Here is an 18,218-nt window from a genome sequence, read left to right as displayed (position 1 = left end):
ATTCATTAAAATAAGAAATCCACAGTACTTTTAGGATACCACAACAATACAAAACACTTTCTGTCAATAATTACAACGGAGTTCAAAATATGGTGCACTATTTTATTCACACCAAAGTATTAACGAATTATGTCAAAATCATTTGTGTAATAAAAATAATGACAAACGGATTTTACGGATTAGAAAAGTAATACTAACATCTTTAAAAAATAACTCAGCTTAGATGATTTAATATTTTACTCCCCTAGCATAAGCCTAGAGTAACAGCTTCTTTGTAAGCAACTCATTTGTTGAAGCTACTTCATCTATTATTTTATTTTTGTCCAAATCATAAAAAATTTCCCTCTCAACATTAATTAAAAGCAGACTGGACATAAGGTCTTGGCCTAAAGATGACCGAAGTCGATTTTTGACTATTTTGAGTTTGAAGAAAACTCGTTCACATGTGACTTGGGTACAAGGTGAGAAAAAATTTATATACAATATACCTACTGGTTGGTAAACAATCCAGATTGGGTAAGTTGAAACAGAACAGAAAAAGCATATGCCAAACACTGGAAACATTGGGTTCGAATCGTCTTCTTCGTCACTGCATCTGTCCCTGTAGTTCTCAGTGGACTTTGCCGCTATGAAGTTGCAATAGAGACGCCATGTTCGGTTCGGAGGTTAAGGTTCGAAGAAAGCGGTCACTTTTTCTGAGAGCTAATAAATTCCGAAAAATTCCTTATTTTTTCAGTGTGTGAGTGTGTTATCCTATCCATCCCATAGTTAACACAACTGGTGAGTCGATTGATCGACATATTTAGTTGATTGAGTAAACCTTATTTTGTAAATTGCATTTAATCAATTTTGATACTGGTAGTTTTTCCTATATCCCCTGACTCCTAGCAGGGGAATAGATTAAAATGGATGAAGAACAGGGGGGAACGTTAACGTTCCCCCCAGTTCAACCATACCTTTCCGAAAAGAGTAAATTAATTTGGGATAATTTAATTTCGAAAAAAACGATATCTCAAGCTGACCTAGAGGAGTTAGCGAGAGATATCGACAGCTTAAAAAACAAAACAGATGTTGCCAATTTTGATATTTTTATTCAGAACCTCGAATCGATGGAAGCAATCATAAGTCTTTTATCTTTTTCCGACCAGATGAATGCTCAAGCGAAAAAGAATTTTTCCAAAACACAGGTTACTAGGAATTTGGCTCAATTAAGATATAAAGAGACAGATAAAGCTCCATTTTCGGTAATCATTGAATCAAAAAACAACAATATTCACCCTATGAATATAGGGAAAATATTGGCGACCAATAATATAGAGGGAATCAAACAATTGAGTAGAAAGGGAGCCAACAAAGTTGCGGTTGACTTCAATAACTTTAGCCAAGCAAATGATTTCATTGACAACGAAACAATTTTTGATGAAAATTATTTAATCTATGTTCCATCCCGTTTGGTGACTTGCAGGGGGGTTATTAGCGATGTTGGATCTGACGTTGTAGACGAGGACATTCTGAACTGTGAATCACCGATTAAAATTGTGAGCGCCAGAAGATTAAATAAAAGAAAGGTGGAAAATGGACAAGTCAACTATGTACCTTCTGCTTCATACCTTATAACGTTCGAAGGAAAGACCCTACCCAAATACCTGGGTATCTGCTATAACAAAAAGGAAGTGAAACTCTATATTTCGCCTGTCATACAGTGTTATAATTGTCTTAGGTATGGACACACAAAAAAATTATGTCGAGGTAAGAAAAGATGTCGTAGATGTGGAGAAAACCATGAGGAGGCGGAGTGTGAATATGATATGCAGTATGCCAAATGTGTATTCTGCAAAGAAAACAATAACCACGAATCGACAAATCGTTTGTGCCCCGAGTATAGTAGACAGAAAGCCATCCGGGAAAAAATGGCAGTGGACAACCTGTCATATTTTGAGGCCGAGCAATTTTTTAGGTCGAATAACTTAAATACAAGAAACGTTCAGGCATTTCCAGCTCTGCCATCGCAGTCAAGTCGCCACTCGCGAGCTGAGGTGGTGGAAGCCCCACACCGAAGACTGTTGCTTAAAACACCGATGAAGCCGTATAGTAACATAGTAGCATCCCCTAAAAAACGTAAAAATCCATCCTCCCCAGGTTACGATTCTGAGAAACACAAAATTGCACTAACAAATTATTCCCCTGCCAGAGCTCAATCGAACGGTTTTATGTTCCAATCCGAGAACAATTCATCTGTTATCCATTCAGATAATCGCCCTAGTTCTTATACAAATAGGGAAACCTCAGGACTAAGTAATGAGATGTTGTTCGCAGAAGTAGACGGCTTTTTAAGCCAAGAATCCATATGTCCACAGAGTTTAGAATCTATCAAAAATATAATGAAAGAAATTTCCCAGAGAGTTCGTTCTCCTTCGGAGGACGATTTCTACTAGGGAAACTAATCCAACAACATTAATTATGGCAAATAAGATATATTTAAATCCTACAATTAGAACCACTTTAAATATCTTTCAGTGGAATATACATTCAGTAAGGTGCAATAAAGAAGAACTCAAACTAAAACTCAAGGATTTGAATATTGACATATTTGCCTTATCAGAAACCTTTTTTAAACCACTGGAACCATACCATTTTCCTGGATTCTCTATTGTTAGAGAAGACAGAGAAGATGGATATGGAGGAGTAGCTTTCTTTATTAAAGACACCATTATATTTGAACATGTACGTCCATCGAATTTCAGTCTGCCTGATGGTCTACAGGTGCTTATGATTAAAATAGATCAAATCCTTATAGTTAATATATATATTCCCCCTAAATTTAATCTTAGACAAGAACATTTGGATAAAATTATTGAACATATTAGACCTCCCTTCATATTGTTGGGTGATTTTAATGCCCAAAATCCCATGTGGGGGTCAGGCGCCCTCAATACAAAAGGCAAGCTAATAGAAGACCTAATAGAATCAAAAGACCTAATTTTGTTGAATGATGGATCCAGAACACGACACACCCCTCCTGGTCAGAACAAAAGCGCTCCAGATTTGACATTGGTGTCACATGAGGTTGCCAGGAGTGCAACATGGTCTGTTATTTACGACGGTAATTATTTGGATCATTTTCCAATATATTTAACCATTGAAGTGGATCCCAGGAACAGTAGGAGGCCTCGTCGTAGTACATCCCCATTCCCTAGATTTAATTGTGCACGAGCTGACTGGCTTGCATACAACACCTCATTTGACCTAAATGAAACTAGAGAAATTAGATCTCTGGAGGAGGTGGTTACCTCCATTCAGAGAGTTGCTTCAATTACTATCCCCAGAAGATGCCAATCTAGAACGGGAGTCCCGAAAGCACCATGGTGGAACGATACAATTTCACAGGCCATTGAGGAGAGACGCAGGGCATTTAAAGATTTCTATCATCAGCCAACTCAGGAGAATTATATACTAACAAAAAAACTAGGGGCCAAAACTAGATACTTAATTCGCCAGGCAAAAAAGGAAAGTTTCAGGAATTTCTGCGAGACACTACATCACAAAAATGCGAAGGATATGTGGAATACTATTAAAAGATTTCAGAATTCGATATTTCCTCGCCCTAAATGTCTTTCTAAAAGATCATGTGGAGAGGAAATTTTATCAATGATAACACCTGCTGTAATACAAAGCCCTTCTACTATACAGAATAATCTAATTGTTAGTCCACCGTTCACCTACTACGAATTCACGAATATCCTTCATTTGAAAAAGAAAGACACGGCTCCTGGAATAGATGGTGTGACATACAGCATGTTGAAAAATCTACCCATGTCAATGAAATTAAAAATAATAGAACTGTTCAATTCATTATTGATTAACCCCAGTGTCCCCAAATCATTAAAAAGCACCTTGATCATTCCAATTTGTAAAACAGGGAAGAACCCTAATGAAGCAGAGAGCTATCGCCCCATTGCATTGTCTTCATGTCTGCTCAAGACCCTAGAATTTATAATCAAGGTTAGAATAGAACATATCTTCGAGAGTTCGTTGAGAGATGACAGTCTGATGTTTGGTTTTCGTAAGGGTAGGTCAGTTCAGGACTGTCTGTGTTATGTGATATCGCAGATATATCTTGGACTCTCCTTTAATAAGTTTGTAGTGATTGCCTTTTTGGATATAAGCCGAGCTTATGATAGGGTTCTGGTTGAGGTGCTGTTACAGGACCTCCTGAAATTGAGGGTTCCATTTGATTTGGTGTCTATAGTTCAGAACATGCTCACGGGTAGGGACGTTTTTGTCCTGGATCCTCACTCTGGAGAACCAATCGGCCCAGGAGAAGCCAACACTGGTTTGGAACAAGGTTCATCACTGAGCCCATTGTTGTTTAATGTTTATACTGCTTCGGTTGCTGAGTGTGCTGAGGAAGATACATTAATAGTACAGTTTGCAGATGATTTTTGTGTAATATCGGCAGGATGGGATTTGCAGAGGATATGCGGGAGGGTCAACGGAACCTTGGATAATGTGTCTAGTTGGATGAATGATAGAGGATTACAACTATCCCCCTCAAAATCCAAAGTACTGGCATTCCATAAAGGCAAAACACTCCCACAACTGCCAAGGATCCAAATTTTTGACACCCAAGTCCCCTGGTGTAACAGTGTCAAGTATCTGGGATGCCATTTGGACAATAAACTTAAATGGAGAATGTACGTGGAGAACATATGTGGTAGAGCTATGGGGGGAATAAACTTGCTGAGGAGGTTGACAAGGGTTTGGTGGGGGTCCCACCCTACACTACTGTTGAATGTATACAAGTCACTTATTCGCCCCCATCTGGATTACGCCACAATATTTGTGGGAAGATGCGCCCAATCTTTGTATAACCAACTTGACAGGGTCCAGTATCAGTCTCTACGTATAGCTTTGGGATATATGCGTTCTACCCCAATTAATGTAATGTTGGCGGAAAGTGGAGAGCCTCCCCCGAAATATAGGAGGAGATGGCTGGCATTTAAATTTATCAGCAGACTATGTTATGTTCAGAACCCGGGGATGATGAACTTATTACAGCAACTAGTCAGATTTAAAGGATTTTGGAACAATGGGCCAATCCCTGCATTTGTCCAGGCCACCAAGGAGGTGCTGGAGATTCTCCCAGATATAGACTCTTCCCCAATTCTGCATTGTTTTAAATATTCAATACAGATTCATCACAACCCTATACGGTATGACACCATGGGCCTAAGAAAAGAACATGTAAACAATGAACCCTTGTTCCAACAAAGATTTCGTGAAAAGTTTGAGGGTTGTTTGGAATTTTTTACGGATGCATCCAAGAATGCTCAGGGAGGGGTAGGTATTGGAGTTTTCTCGTCTACGGTCGGGTACTCGATGTCGGAGGGTTTGCCAAAGTATATTTCTGTGTGCACGGCTGAGATTGTGGCCATATACAGGGCTCTTCAGTACATATTTTCGCAGGAAATAAAATCATCGGTGATTCTTACAGACTCCATGTCTTCTTTGCAATCCATAGCTTCGTGGTCTCTCAGTGCGGATGTCAACCCTTTTGTGTTGAAGATCAGAGCACTGATACATGATATACAATGTAGGAATTATTCGACCAAATTAATGTGGATACCTGGACACACCAATATTGTTGGAAACGAACGGGCAGACTCGCTTGCCAAAATAGGTGCTAATGGTCCACTTCAGACACAAAGGATTAGGGCACACCCGCGTGAACACTGGCCAACATACAAAATGAAGATATGGAGAGAGTGGGAAAACGAGTGGCACGATGTCAGCCGGCAAAAGGGTAGAAGATATGCCCATTTGAGAACGAAAAATAAAATTACTCCAAAACCATGGTTTGCAGAATGTCTTCGTCTAACAAGGAAAGCCATCACAACTATAAATAGATTAAGATCGGGTCATTGTTGTTCCCCAGAGCATTTATATCGAATAAAGGTATTGGATAACAACAATTGTGAGTGTGGAGAACAGGGAGATTTGGATCACATCTTCTTCGGATGTTCGAATAACACTGTTAATTGTCAAACCTTGTACTCCACATTAGTGAAAGAGTGCAAGGTCGCTCCACTAACGATTTATGATTGCTTGCTAGATTCACACCTGAAAGAAACTACCATTAACACAATTGTAGCTTTTATTTCATCATCTCATATTAGATTGTAGTGCGCTTTGAATCGTGGATTGCAGGCATGATTTTGGCTTTGTAGATATCGTAGCGCATGATTTTTCTCAGTCAGCTGAATGTACTAACACCCTTTCCTGTGTTTTTCCTCTGTAGATTTACCTATATCGGAACTTAACACCGCTGAGTTGGAAGATAAACCAAAACAAAACCGAACATAACCTAAAAGTAAGATCATAGAAGTCCATAGAATCAGAAGTTGACAGAAGAGAAAGCGAGCGTGGAAGAAGAAAATTTCTTGGTGGAGATCCGGAGGTGGAGAAGGGTCCAGATATCCTCTGGGTTTGCCCATCAGGAGACACTTGAGCCTGACCACATGGCCAAGTAGCCGGGTCATAGAGAGAAATAGAAGAAGAAGAAGAAGAAGAAGTTGCAATATTGTTGAGCAAACTCCAAACTGTCGCAACTCTATCAACAGCCGACTTCTTTCAATTTTATATAATTTAGAAACATTGTGCGGGGCTTCGGTGGGAAATGTTTCGAGTTTTAAGATATAGTCAAACTTTTTGGGGTCCAACCAATAAAAACCTGCAAAACGTCTTTGTTTGCGCAAAATCTCTCTTCAGTACTCATCCTCGCACAGTCTAAAATATCAAAATATACAATTTTGTGATGTTACACTGTTGAAATGGAGTCAGCTTCATCTTCCGATTTTTCACCGATCATAATTTTTTTCTTTGATCCTATTTCCTCTTAAAGTCCAACTCTAACTCGACATCAATGTCATTTTCGTAATATTTGACGTTGCAATGCCATGCTCAGATAATTTTAATTTTATAAGTTCTGATAACGCAAGTCTACTTGAGTCATTAACAACTGCAATTTCTAAAAGTCTTTCATATACTTTTCCTTTAACGACATAGCGTACGCATATTGCCAATTGATCCATGACAGCTATATCTTGGGTGCTGTCCACTATTACACTGTAGATGATGCTATCTTGGAGGTCTTTCAAAATAATGTTTCGATCCATCGAGTTCACTATCTTGATTAACTTGTTAATGGAAGTCTTTGATAAAAAAAGTCAACATTGATCCTCGTCCAATGGGTTTTTTAGATTGCTTTCCTGTCTTCCGTCCGTAATTTTTAGTCTGTGCTTTTTGCTGTCTTCGATACATTTTTGTACATGGCTTTGCAAAATTACATCATAATTAGCCACCAACATAACCAGTTCAAGGAAATTACCATGATTTTGTAAAGAATCGAGAGCGTAGGCTGCTTCTGCTTTGTCACCTCTGTAGGCAATGCTTTGCCTTCCTATAATCAAAACTATATCTATCAATCGTTGGATTACCAATCTTCTAGTTTGAATTTCACTTTCTTGCTGTTTAGTTTGGTGAGTATTCAAGAGAGTTGAAATATCATAGCCTTTTTGACATTGGAAAGCTGCTTTCGCAGCAAGTTCATGATGGGTATAGTTTTCTATTTTTTAAACATCATGACCAGTAATAAAGGTAGAGCCTCTTTGTCCTATATCTCCAAAAGCCATACAGCACGAACAGTACCTATACTTTATTCAGCTGGATTGAATATGATAACCATTTTCGGTGTATTTTTTCACATGACGACATGACAAATGTCGGTTATAAAGTTGGGAAGGCTGAAAGGGCAATTTTGTACCTTTTCCTTCCACAACTTGAATAGGATGTTTCTTCATGAAAGCTTTCTCAATCGTGATTGGGTCACTTTCGTTTGGACAAATGAAACAACCAAGTTGTTGCTTAGCTTCATCGCGGTCTCCTGATTTTCTTTCTCATCTTCTGAATCAGAATTGGTGCTTGTCAAAAATGAAGATAACATGAAGTGTCGAGAACCCAGTGATAACTCTGTAGTGTTGTAACTGTGCACTTTGGTGACGTGTAGTTGAGGATTACCGGTGCATCATCTAGAGGCCGATCTGAGGTAAGCAGGAATTCTTAGATATGAGGTTTCATCCATTTTTTATTGATTATATGATTAATATAATTATTTTTTATGCCTTTAGTTAGCACCCAATTTTGTTCCAATCTGTTCCGTTGGAATTATATTTTTATCCGAAGTCAAAAATGAAATGGTATTCAGCTATGGAAAAAATATCACTGTCGGTCATTTGGTCATTATATTTTGGAAAGGCTTTCCGCATTTTCCAAGGGTGCTATAACTGTCTTTACTTCTCCTTCTAACATTCAAAGTAGGTGATAAGTCTTTTTTCTGCCCAATTATTGAATTGAAAAAAAAATCTGAAAAAAAAATGTTGGGCTGGTCCACCATGGATTAATGTGCAATAATGCAGCTTCATAATAATGATTATTAGTGTAAGCGGTTATTGCATTGAGTGAAATATGTACTTTTTTTAGCTGACGCAGTAAACATCGGTCTCTCTTCAATGAAGTTCAGTACCAGTCTAAATAGTTCTCTTGTGGGACCACCATATATCTATTATTCCAATATTGATAACACGCGTTCTAGGCTACGACGAAAAATGAAGCCAAATCGTTGAGAGGAATCCACTTGTACGCATGCGCGAATTAGAAGTTCGAAAATGACAATCAAAATATTGGTTAGGTTGTTTTCATAATATTTGACGTTGAATGATTGAATGAATTCGAATGATGATTTATTTCAAATTGTTGTACAAATTTTTAGAAGAATTTTATGTGAGGCGGAAGTTAATGAATATTAAATTCATCGAGTATGTATCCGTTTCTTTTAACTTTCAGATGAATCAGCGCAAAGAGATCAAACCAAATAAGTGCATAAAAACTATTCAACCAATATTATTATGATTTGTGAAATAATAATTAAGTGCCGAAAAGGAATGGTATTGTCCATACTCAGTAAACTCAAGAGTGACATAATAACAAGTGCGTTTAATATTACTGTTTCATACCAGTTTCAATTATTGCGTATACGTGTAAACATTATGAAAAATCATACTTATCTCACCTCCTGAATTTCCCCTCTTGTAAATCTACTCAATACTCACTAAAAAATATTTTTGGGTCAACATTTATTGTGATATGTAGTTATATTATATATAAAAGTACAGAGTGCTCATTGAAAGAGCCATATGCTTCAATAGAATCACTACAATAATCAATTTGGCAATATTTAGAAGATGAGAGACTGGTAGATATTAGTAACTACAGTTGAGCTTTATATATATAGATGTCGATTTAGATGTTTCACTATTTCAGTGCCGAGAAAAACAATCATAAATTGAACTAGAATTATTACCTCAACTCCCAACTGAAATTCAAGACAATAACAGACTTATCTAGATACAATGCAGGTAATATATAACAGTGAACAACCTAGAAAAATGAATTCACAGTCCTACAATTTTGTTGATTCAACATCAGTTTTGTTAATCTCCGCACTCCGCAGGTTTTCTGTGGAGAACACATAATATTTCACTATTGTTATGAATCCGAGCGTCTAGTGCTGCAAAATGATGAAGTTTCATCAATTTTGACTTCTAATTATTAGAAATCAACGATGAAATACGAATTACTACGTAATGCAAACCTGAGTTTGAACCTGTATTATCAATATATTGTAAGGTTAAGATCGAAAATATTCGAATGGTTGTGAAGTAAAATCATTTCATTCCTGTCAGTTCATAAATCGATGTATCAGAAAGAGACAGAGCTAATCAGGTATTTTTATTCTTAATATTTCTGCACATTCGCAGAAGTCGATTCCGGCCACGGGCTGACTTCAATTTCCGAAGTCCCATTATCGATATAGAATATAATAGATATATGGGGACCACCTTAATCAATAGCCCCCTCTGAAGTTTCTTCTATGTCACTGAATTTGACAAAAATTTTATTGAAGGGTGAAAAGGTTCGGCGCCGCATGGCCCTCGCACAACGTACATAAGAAAATTTCTTCCCGAAAACCATTAAAAGTATTGTAAATGTCGTTATTAATTAATTCCTGAGGATTCTTCAAGACATCTTCAAATGTGCCGGGAATATTTTTCGTAGATTCTCTTTTCTCTGAATTCAGCAATTCATCAGTTGAAGAGAAAGTATCAGGAATTTCTCTGAATTGTTTAACATTCTCATCATCATCGATACCTTCCAGTAGAATTGAGTTTACCAGATGATTGTATTCATTACCCATTCCTACAGTACATTCATCTGGAATCTGGCATTCTTGAGGTTCAAATGGGTTTTCGAAGTTCTGTACTAAAAAATAAAATATACACATATTCAGGGCTACTTATATTTTATCAGTTGCACCGAGAATCTGTGTGGATTGTCATATGAAATTGTTTAAAACTAATGTTTCAATGGTTTTTCTTATACAGGGTGATTCATTGGGGAATGCGCATAAAAACAGATATAAGTAAATATATAAATAAACTTCTTGCCTCAGATGATTTCAGGTTCGGGTCAATCTATAGAAAAATTATAAAATTTTTTTTTTTTGGAAACAAATTCAAATGCACTCATCATCCAATATTTATTTATCCTCATCCTCTAATCCCTTTTTCTAATTGCATTAATCTTATTTCCTTGAAAATAAGAAAATGTGTACGCCACTGGCGGCCATCGTGCTGTCAACTTCACATCGCTTAATCTGTGGTGCTGTCACTCATAGACAAACTGTCAGAACAGAACCTCAGCCGTCATGTGTCACGCGCACATGCTGTAAATTAAATTTTAAATGTAAACCAGTAGAGCAGTGATCAGATATTGTAGACTTGTGAAGTGTAAAGTCAGAAAAGTGTGAAGAGAAAAGGAAGAATACTTAAGAATGAAGGTGATGGCTACTTTTCATTGTAGTATTATATTCTATATTATCAAACATCTACTTCTTATTGGACACGTTTCATGAGTGAGTATATTTCCATTTCTTGGACAAATCCCTTAATTCATGTACGATAAATCATGCACCAGTAGGGAATATCCTCAAGAACTTATTTTTGAATTTCATTGAAATACAATCACACCTTTGTTGTTTGTGAAACAACGTCAAGACGATGTATATTTCAGTTTCTAAGTTGGGCTATTTCTTTTTACTGCTTAGTTTTAGTTCTAAATCTAAGGAACGTTGTATGAACATCTGGCTCCATTGCAGTTTATGGGTCTCCTCAATTTCAATGGGATCGAATGTTATCCTCAAACAAAAATTCACAAGTTTATGGTTTGTTTGGGATATATGTGAATAATTTATCAATGTTGGATGAAACTTATATTACCGATTGTTTTTTGGAAGTAATGGGGATGGTATAAGGTATAACTCTCAATATCAGTAAGCATTTAATTTGGTAATAATAATTGACCAACAATTGAACTAGTAGTCAAATATAATATTTTCATGAAATGTTATATCTTCCATGTTTGAGCTTTCGATAACCAAAACTTGAATAAATTCTGGCAAGAAACACCTTTTTCTAATATTTTTGGCAGAAGACATTTCTTGAAAATTTGTAAGTTTCAGCTTCCAACTATTAAAGAATACAACTCATTGAAAATTGATGAAGTATGACTCTCGGTTTGTCTTTGTCGAGAAGCAATGATGATATAACCATAAATTCGCTGGTTCAAGCAGGGAATTTATAGAAATATGCTATAGGGCATTTTGGAACTGCTGATTTTGCGAGGACCTGACACACAAGGTTACGTTTAACTTTGTGGAGTGTTGGTTTATTTTAATGAAAATGTCTTTCAATGAATATTATTCATCCATCAGTGGTAACGTACAACTATGGTTTGATGTTTGATGGAAAGCATATATCAGTTAAGGGTTTGAAGTTTACAATGTTAACAGAAAACTACACACTACTAATGTAACTATTGCAGTTTTCTATCATATCTTGACAATATTGATCCTTTAAATTTAAAGGTTTGTGATCTTTCCAATCTTTAAGGTGTCCTTCCCAAAACATTTTAGTTTTATTTGTACAATTTATAGACAGAATGTACTAAGCAGTACCTGCATGACAGTGTCTAATTTGTAGAAAGATAGAACTCAACGGGACTGCTATTACCTCTATCTTTTTTCTGTGGACATAGATATGAGTGTGGATCACCCCTCATTGGGTTGTCTCTTTCACATTTTTCTGCTTTTTACTATACAGATGATTAGGGCATGCTCAGTCTACGGTAAAATTTACTCATCACTATGCTTGATTAGTGAAAAACATCTGTGTCAAAGATGGTTTAGGTGCCCCTCAGTGTGATGTAAACCTTAAATGTTCTATTGCATATCTCATGTACTAGTTGGATCTTGATTATTTGGAAAGTTCATACGATTACTTCATTTTTCAATTTTATTCCACAAAAAAGGTAGATAATTATACCTATAATTTTATATATTCTACTTGTTTTAGGATGGTAGTCAGGGTAGATCTCGGGGTAGACATTGTTAATTTATTAGTTACATATTTTGTAGTATACTTATCTGTCACAAATCTTTTCATTGGAAAAAATGAACATGAATACAATATAAAGTAAGTAAGCTCTTCTGATTGAAGTGACCCCTACTGGGTTCATTGTATTCTCGACAACATAAAATTGTTTGAGTGATGATATGTTCCCTGATCTATAGATGAGTCCAAATATATACTTCGATTCTATAGTGCCATGATGAACTGTTTTAACCAGTCTGGTTTGATGTGTTTGGATGTGTCTCTGAAAGCATATTTTGTGGAATGTAATCATTCTTCCACATAGCCATTGAGACTGCTGTCAAGATTTACACTTGGGAATTTTGTAGTATTTGATAATTAATATTTGATGTTATTAATGTTGACTTGACATCCTTATCTAAATTCATCAGAGATCATAGTTGTTTTATCTGTATTTAACAAAATGTTGCTTGTGTAGAACAATATGCTGGTTTCATTCATTATAGTTTCCCTCAAGATTTTCAATCTGCCAAGAGTGAATCCACCAGACTAGATTTGTATCATCAGCATTGTTAATTTATAGGATACCATATCCCTTCATACCCCTATGCTGAAATCATTCATGTATAATTTGGAGAAGATTGGACCTGCTACAATTTTTTGTGCTTCTCTGAATGTTCCAGATGATTTTCTGTTCATATTTCCATATAGCGTGATTTATCAGTTATGGCTGGAGTTACTTTAATTTATATTTCTGACATGGTAGTCTTAAATGTGGGGATTTTTCTGATGTTCAGTAGTTTTGTTGTAGGAATTAATACGCTCAAATAAGAACTGCCAGGACTATAGGTGACCTGACAATTTCATTTCACATGTGCTAGTACCTCTGTAGGCCACTTTCTGAAATTCTTTCTATTAGAGCTACATAATCAGACAAAAAACAACTTCATTGATTAAAATTTTTGCAACATCTTAGAACAGTTTTTGAATGATTGAAGATTTCCCAAAGAAGAGAAATTTGTTGAAACTTGATGATTTTAACGAGTTAATTTCATTGTGAAATTTCATTCTCTATAAAAAGTGTTTTGATGTGGAAAATAGGCTGTCTTTTCACATGATTCACTCTGTATGGTCAATAGTATGTGTTCTAACTTTTCGGCAAGCTGGCAGAGCAGGGTTGATCCAGCCTGGCACCCCTTACTAGATCCAAAAAATCCACCACAGGGTTTCAATCTGCCCCGTAAAATTTGGGTTCGATTAAACAGGATCCGGACTGGCCATGGAAGAAGTGGTTCGGCCTTGTTCAAATGGGGGATGAGAATGAGTCCGGAATGCAATTGCGGTGCTGCTTCTCAAACAATGCATCACGTTGCCTATGAATGTCCGACTAGGAGATTTTCTGGCACAACTTCTGACTTTTTGCATGCAACAGCGCGGTCCATCCAATGGCTTAACCAACTGGACATCGAGCTGTGATGCTACACATAATTTTGTCTGTACACTGTATTTTTTTTTCTTATTATACAATATTTTTATATTTTCTTGTGTTTGTGCATTTAACTTCTGTGGATGTTTGTATACGCCATAAGCTAAATAAATAAATAAAACTTTTCGGAAATCTTCATTTATTGGATACTCTATATATTTTTTGCGGTTCTCTCGTCGAACATCTGAAATACAAGGAATAAATAAGCAAAATGTTCCTGCCTTAGAAGTCGAACACTCGAGAACACCATTTCTCAGAAACCATTTAATGAAACAATGTAGTCTAACAAATAATAACGATGTTGGTTTTTAACGGCCTCTGAATTGATTCTACTTCGCTGTAATTAGGTAGAGGTCTCAATTTTAATGTGATGACGACGTTTCGGTTTATTCAATACCACGGCCCCCTTAACGTTTTTTATTAATGTTTGTTTTAATTTTCAGATAACCGACCAACGTTGCTGCCGTACAGTAAATTTGGTGAGTGTTTTTTTTGTTATTTGATTCATTTTGAAATTTCCTGTCCACAATTGGAAACTCAATCTTAAGTTTCAATTTCCAAAAGTTTTATCTTTATCACAACACCCTCCTAGTGATCCAAAAGCATTTTCACCACAGACTGCTCCCTAAATGTTGAGGAAATTGTCTGATTTCCATTTGAAATATTTATATGTAGATTTTTGTGTTCAAATGATAAGATTCCGGAGAAATGATTTATGCACAGTAAGAAAAAGTATTAGAATTAAAAATTCTCCTCATGGCAGAAAAGGACTTCTCGCATGTCGCACTTGAAATAGGCAAAATAGTTGCAGCTCTAAAAAGTTAGTAGATGTTTCGTTTTGATGAAATTGTTGCAAAATTTGAAAAAAAATACGTCATCTTGAGATGGTCCTCAGTAGACGCCAGTAGGAAAAAGTCGAGGAAAAAGTGCTGTAAAGTAGACAACATTTCCAAAACCCTATCAATGTACTTATGCACACAAAGCCACCTTGTGGAAGACAGTTTTAAAATTTTCTTTTTAGAATCATTCAGATACTCCTGTAATTCGGATAGCTGAGCAGACCGTTTACCATTAGCGGATACATATGAGCTCAAATCACGTAATAGATCCTTAGAAGCAGCAGGTAAAACATTGCAAGCAGTACTTGCTATTATAGCTGCACTATGACAAATACATTTAATAACAATTAGTACTTTTGTATCAGCTATTAGCCTAGTCATAAAAGAATTGTGCTTACCCAACATTACATTGCCTCCGTCAGAAGCTAACCCAATAATGTTTGTTAAAGGAATATCGCATGCTATGAAGTATTGTTTAAATTGTTTGTATACGTTTTCTGTTGAGGTATCAGTTGCATCTAACTTTAACATTTTTAGTAATTTAGTAATTAAATTACCTGAATCTAGACCAGAGGTTCCCAAACTTTTTTCTCTCATGGACCACTTTCAAAATTTTGCTAGTTTCGATGGACCCCCTGCCTACATTTCTACCATATTCCCAAAATTCAAAACAAAAAAGTGAAGATTAAATCAAACAAAAGAAATTTGCGTTAAAGCTGCGTTCCAATCACGAATTTCGAAAAAAATCTGAGAATAATTGGTTAATTAATTGATTTATGGTGAGTGGTTGTAAGAAAAGAAAAGTTGGCCAATCAAAATAGTAATTCCATCCAACTTTTCTTTTTCGTCATCCACTGGCAGTGGCAGTTTATTTTATTTAGAAAACTCCCCATTCGCAGATGGTAAGGATAAAAAAATAGTATATTTGCTTCAATATTCAAATATGTAATTATTACAAATAATATTATAATGTAATATGATAACAATATAAATAAAATCAAACATTAATAACGTAATATAACTATAATGACAAAAAACTCATAATTTTAATGGGAGGGATGTACTTGATGGATTGACAGCAAATTATCAATATTTGGCTTCAGTTTTGTTAGGAATAACCGCAAATCTCCCCGTTCTGTGATATTTAATCTGCTCCGTTTTTTTGTTAAAAGATTTGTGACGACACTGAAGCTTTTTTCGACAAGATATGACGAGGGAAAGGCTATCAGAAGCTTTCTCGCAATTCCCCACAGTCCAGGATATTTTTCGGGTATTTCTGACTGCAGCCAAAATGCTTGATATCCTCTTTTAAATTTAACCTTCAGTTCCTCATTAGTGCTGAGTTCAAGTAGCTCCTCTTGTAATATCACAATCCCCACTTCCGTTTCATCAAATGGATTTATGATCCATGGTGGTATTTCCATTGTCAAGATATCTTCAAATCTGATTTTAAAGTCATCATGCAGGGCAATTAAATGTTGAACGTATGTCTGAATATCATCATCAAGGCGTTCTACCTGTGACAAGTTTGAGAAAATTCCCGCCGACTAATATTTTGCTTCATAAATTTCAATTTTCCAAGAAAAGCTGAGACTGCACCCTTTGTTTTTATTAAATTGAGGCTATCCCCTTGTAATTGTAAGTTGAGGTCATTGAATTTTTTGAACAAATCTGTCAAATACGCGATGTCTGCTTTCGAATTGATCAGGTTTTTTTTTAAATCTGAATCTTTACTATCCAAAAACTCTAGAACAGATTCAAAAAGTAAGTAAAATCTTGTTAAACATGCACCTTTCGATAACCAGCGTACTTCAGTATGTAAGAGCAATCGTCGAAAATCTTCATCATTTTCATCGCACAATTGTGCAAATAAACGCGTATTCAATGCATTGCTTCTTATTTTGTTAACTGCATTAATCACAAATTGAAGCGATTGGTGCAATCTGCCACACAAATTTTTTGCTACGAGGTGTTGTCGGTGGATGACACAGTGAATTGCAATTACCTCTGGTACAATTCTTTTAAGATGGCTTATAAACCCACGATATCGCCCGACCATGGCAGGAGCTCCATCTGTTGCCACCGAAATAACGTTTGTGAATGGTATCGATTTTTCCCTAAAAAAATCACTCAGGATATTGAATATTGATTCACCTTTAGTGTCCGTCTCCAATTTTTTCGCGAAGAGTAGCTCTTCATGCATTTCTTCGTCCATAACAAATCGAACATGAGCCAATAGTAATGCTTCATTACCAGATAGAGTTGACTCGTCCAATTGTATAGAAAAATGAGTTGTTTGCAGATAATTACACAAGAAACTTTCAATATCAGAGCTCATTTCATCAATACGTCTTTGTACAGTGTTGTTACTCAAAGGAATTCTTTTGAGTATGTCAAATGGAGATTTGTGCAGAACAGTTTTCAAAACCTCTTCAACAACGGGTAAAATTAATTGTTCTCCGATGGTGTGCGGTTTTCCAGATTTCGCTATGAGCAATGAAATATTGTAAGATGCCCGCAAGCCATCCTCGTTACTTTCAGACGTTGAAACGAACATGCTTTGCACAGTGGGTCTCTTTTCATATTTTTCCTTCAATGTTTGAAAATATTTCAAATCTTTACCTACTTTATCGAGATGACACCTTCTTAGATGATCTTCGAGCTTCGATGGTTTCATAGAGTCATTGCTCAAAAGTTTGTTGCATAAAAGGCATATGGGCAATCGCTTATCTGCCTTTGATGGAAGAAAACCAAATTTTAAATAATCAACACTGTACCCTCGACATTTTTTCTTAGATTCAGCCATGTTGCGTATCAGTTACGTACCTGTAAATAAAAAGGCTCTGTTTTAGTCTTCTTTAAGACGGTTTTCTTCAACAGAATATGATTATTTCAACAGAATTTGATTGAATAATTATTGCAATGAAATAAAAAAAGTACCGGCAGCAAACTGATTCTAATAATTGATAGCAGTAAATTGCTAAGATCCATAATAAACTTTTAAGAAAATAGCAGAACCGATTGATGTAAAGTGGAATATCCATTGATTCTATTTGGATTTATGTATTTCTGTAAATTCGAAAAAAATTGTATACCCATAACAAATAGCCAAATTAGTATGTAGGTACTTACTTTTTCCGACACTGGCAAACACTAAAATCGATTCACTTAACTTTTCTGTTCGAAATTCCGGAAACAAATGAGTAACGTTGATTCTTGGCATTCGTATTTATATTAGTGAAGAATCCAACAAGTCCGTGCAAGATTGAAAGCTTGCACACCACAAGTCGTATTTCGTATTTGCATTTCCAACCAAGCGCTGCAGACGGCAGCGGCGGCCCTTTTCAA

At 36.0% G+C, this 18,218-nt stretch overlaps 3 protein-coding genes and 1 long non-coding RNA gene across 5 annotated transcripts; 3 read left to right on the top strand and 1 right to left on the bottom strand.

Moving 5' to 3' along the window:
* The first annotated feature begins 905 nt into the window (after window positions 1-905).
* On the top strand, window positions 906-2,435 carry LOC123306954. Its single transcript, XM_044889155.1, has one exon. The coding sequence runs from the start codon at window positions 906-908 to the stop codon at window positions 2,433-2,435; it is 1,530 nt and encodes a 509-aa protein (XP_044745090.1).
* Window positions 2,436-3,648: 1,213 nt separating this feature from the next.
* On the top strand, window positions 3,649-6,183 carry LOC123306953. Its single transcript, XM_044889154.1, has one exon. It carries the CDS (start codon window positions 3,649-3,651, stop codon window positions 6,181-6,183), a length of 2,535 nt encoding a protein of 844 aa, XP_044745089.1.
* Window positions 6,184-10,818: 4,635 nt separating this feature from the next.
* LOC123306728 lies at window positions 10,819-15,437 on the top strand. Of its 2 annotated transcripts, none has more exons than XR_006536948.1 (3): window positions 10,819-11,029; window positions 11,228-11,446; window positions 14,475-15,437. It is a non-coding gene; the product is annotated as an uncharacterized LOC123306728 (long non-coding RNA). The 2 variants fall into 2 exon arrangements; XR_006536947.1 differs by having other exon boundaries at window positions 11,222-11,446.
* An 818-nt stretch (window positions 15,438-16,255) lies between these two features.
* LOC123306693 (protein ZBED8-like) lies at window positions 16,256-17,634 on the bottom strand. The gene is made up of 2 exons (XM_044888812.1): window positions 17,493-17,634; window positions 16,256-17,357 (listed from the first exon to the last, which is right to left on the bottom strand). Exons 1-2 carry the CDS (start codon window positions 17,545-17,547, stop codon window positions 16,384-16,386), a joined length of 1,029 nt encoding a protein of 342 aa, XP_044744747.1. The 5' UTR covers window positions 17,548-17,634; the 3' UTR covers window positions 16,256-16,383.
* Window positions 17,635-18,218: the final 584 nt, after the last annotated feature.

This window comes from Coccinella septempunctata, chromosome 2, assembly GCF_907165205.1.
Source record: "Coccinella septempunctata chromosome 2, icCocSept1.1, whole genome shotgun sequence".
In the NCBI taxonomy this organism is placed as follows: Eukaryota; Metazoa; Arthropoda; class Insecta; order Coleoptera; family Coccinellidae; genus Coccinella; species Coccinella septempunctata.
This window is presented reverse-complemented; position numbering and strand designations above follow the sequence as displayed.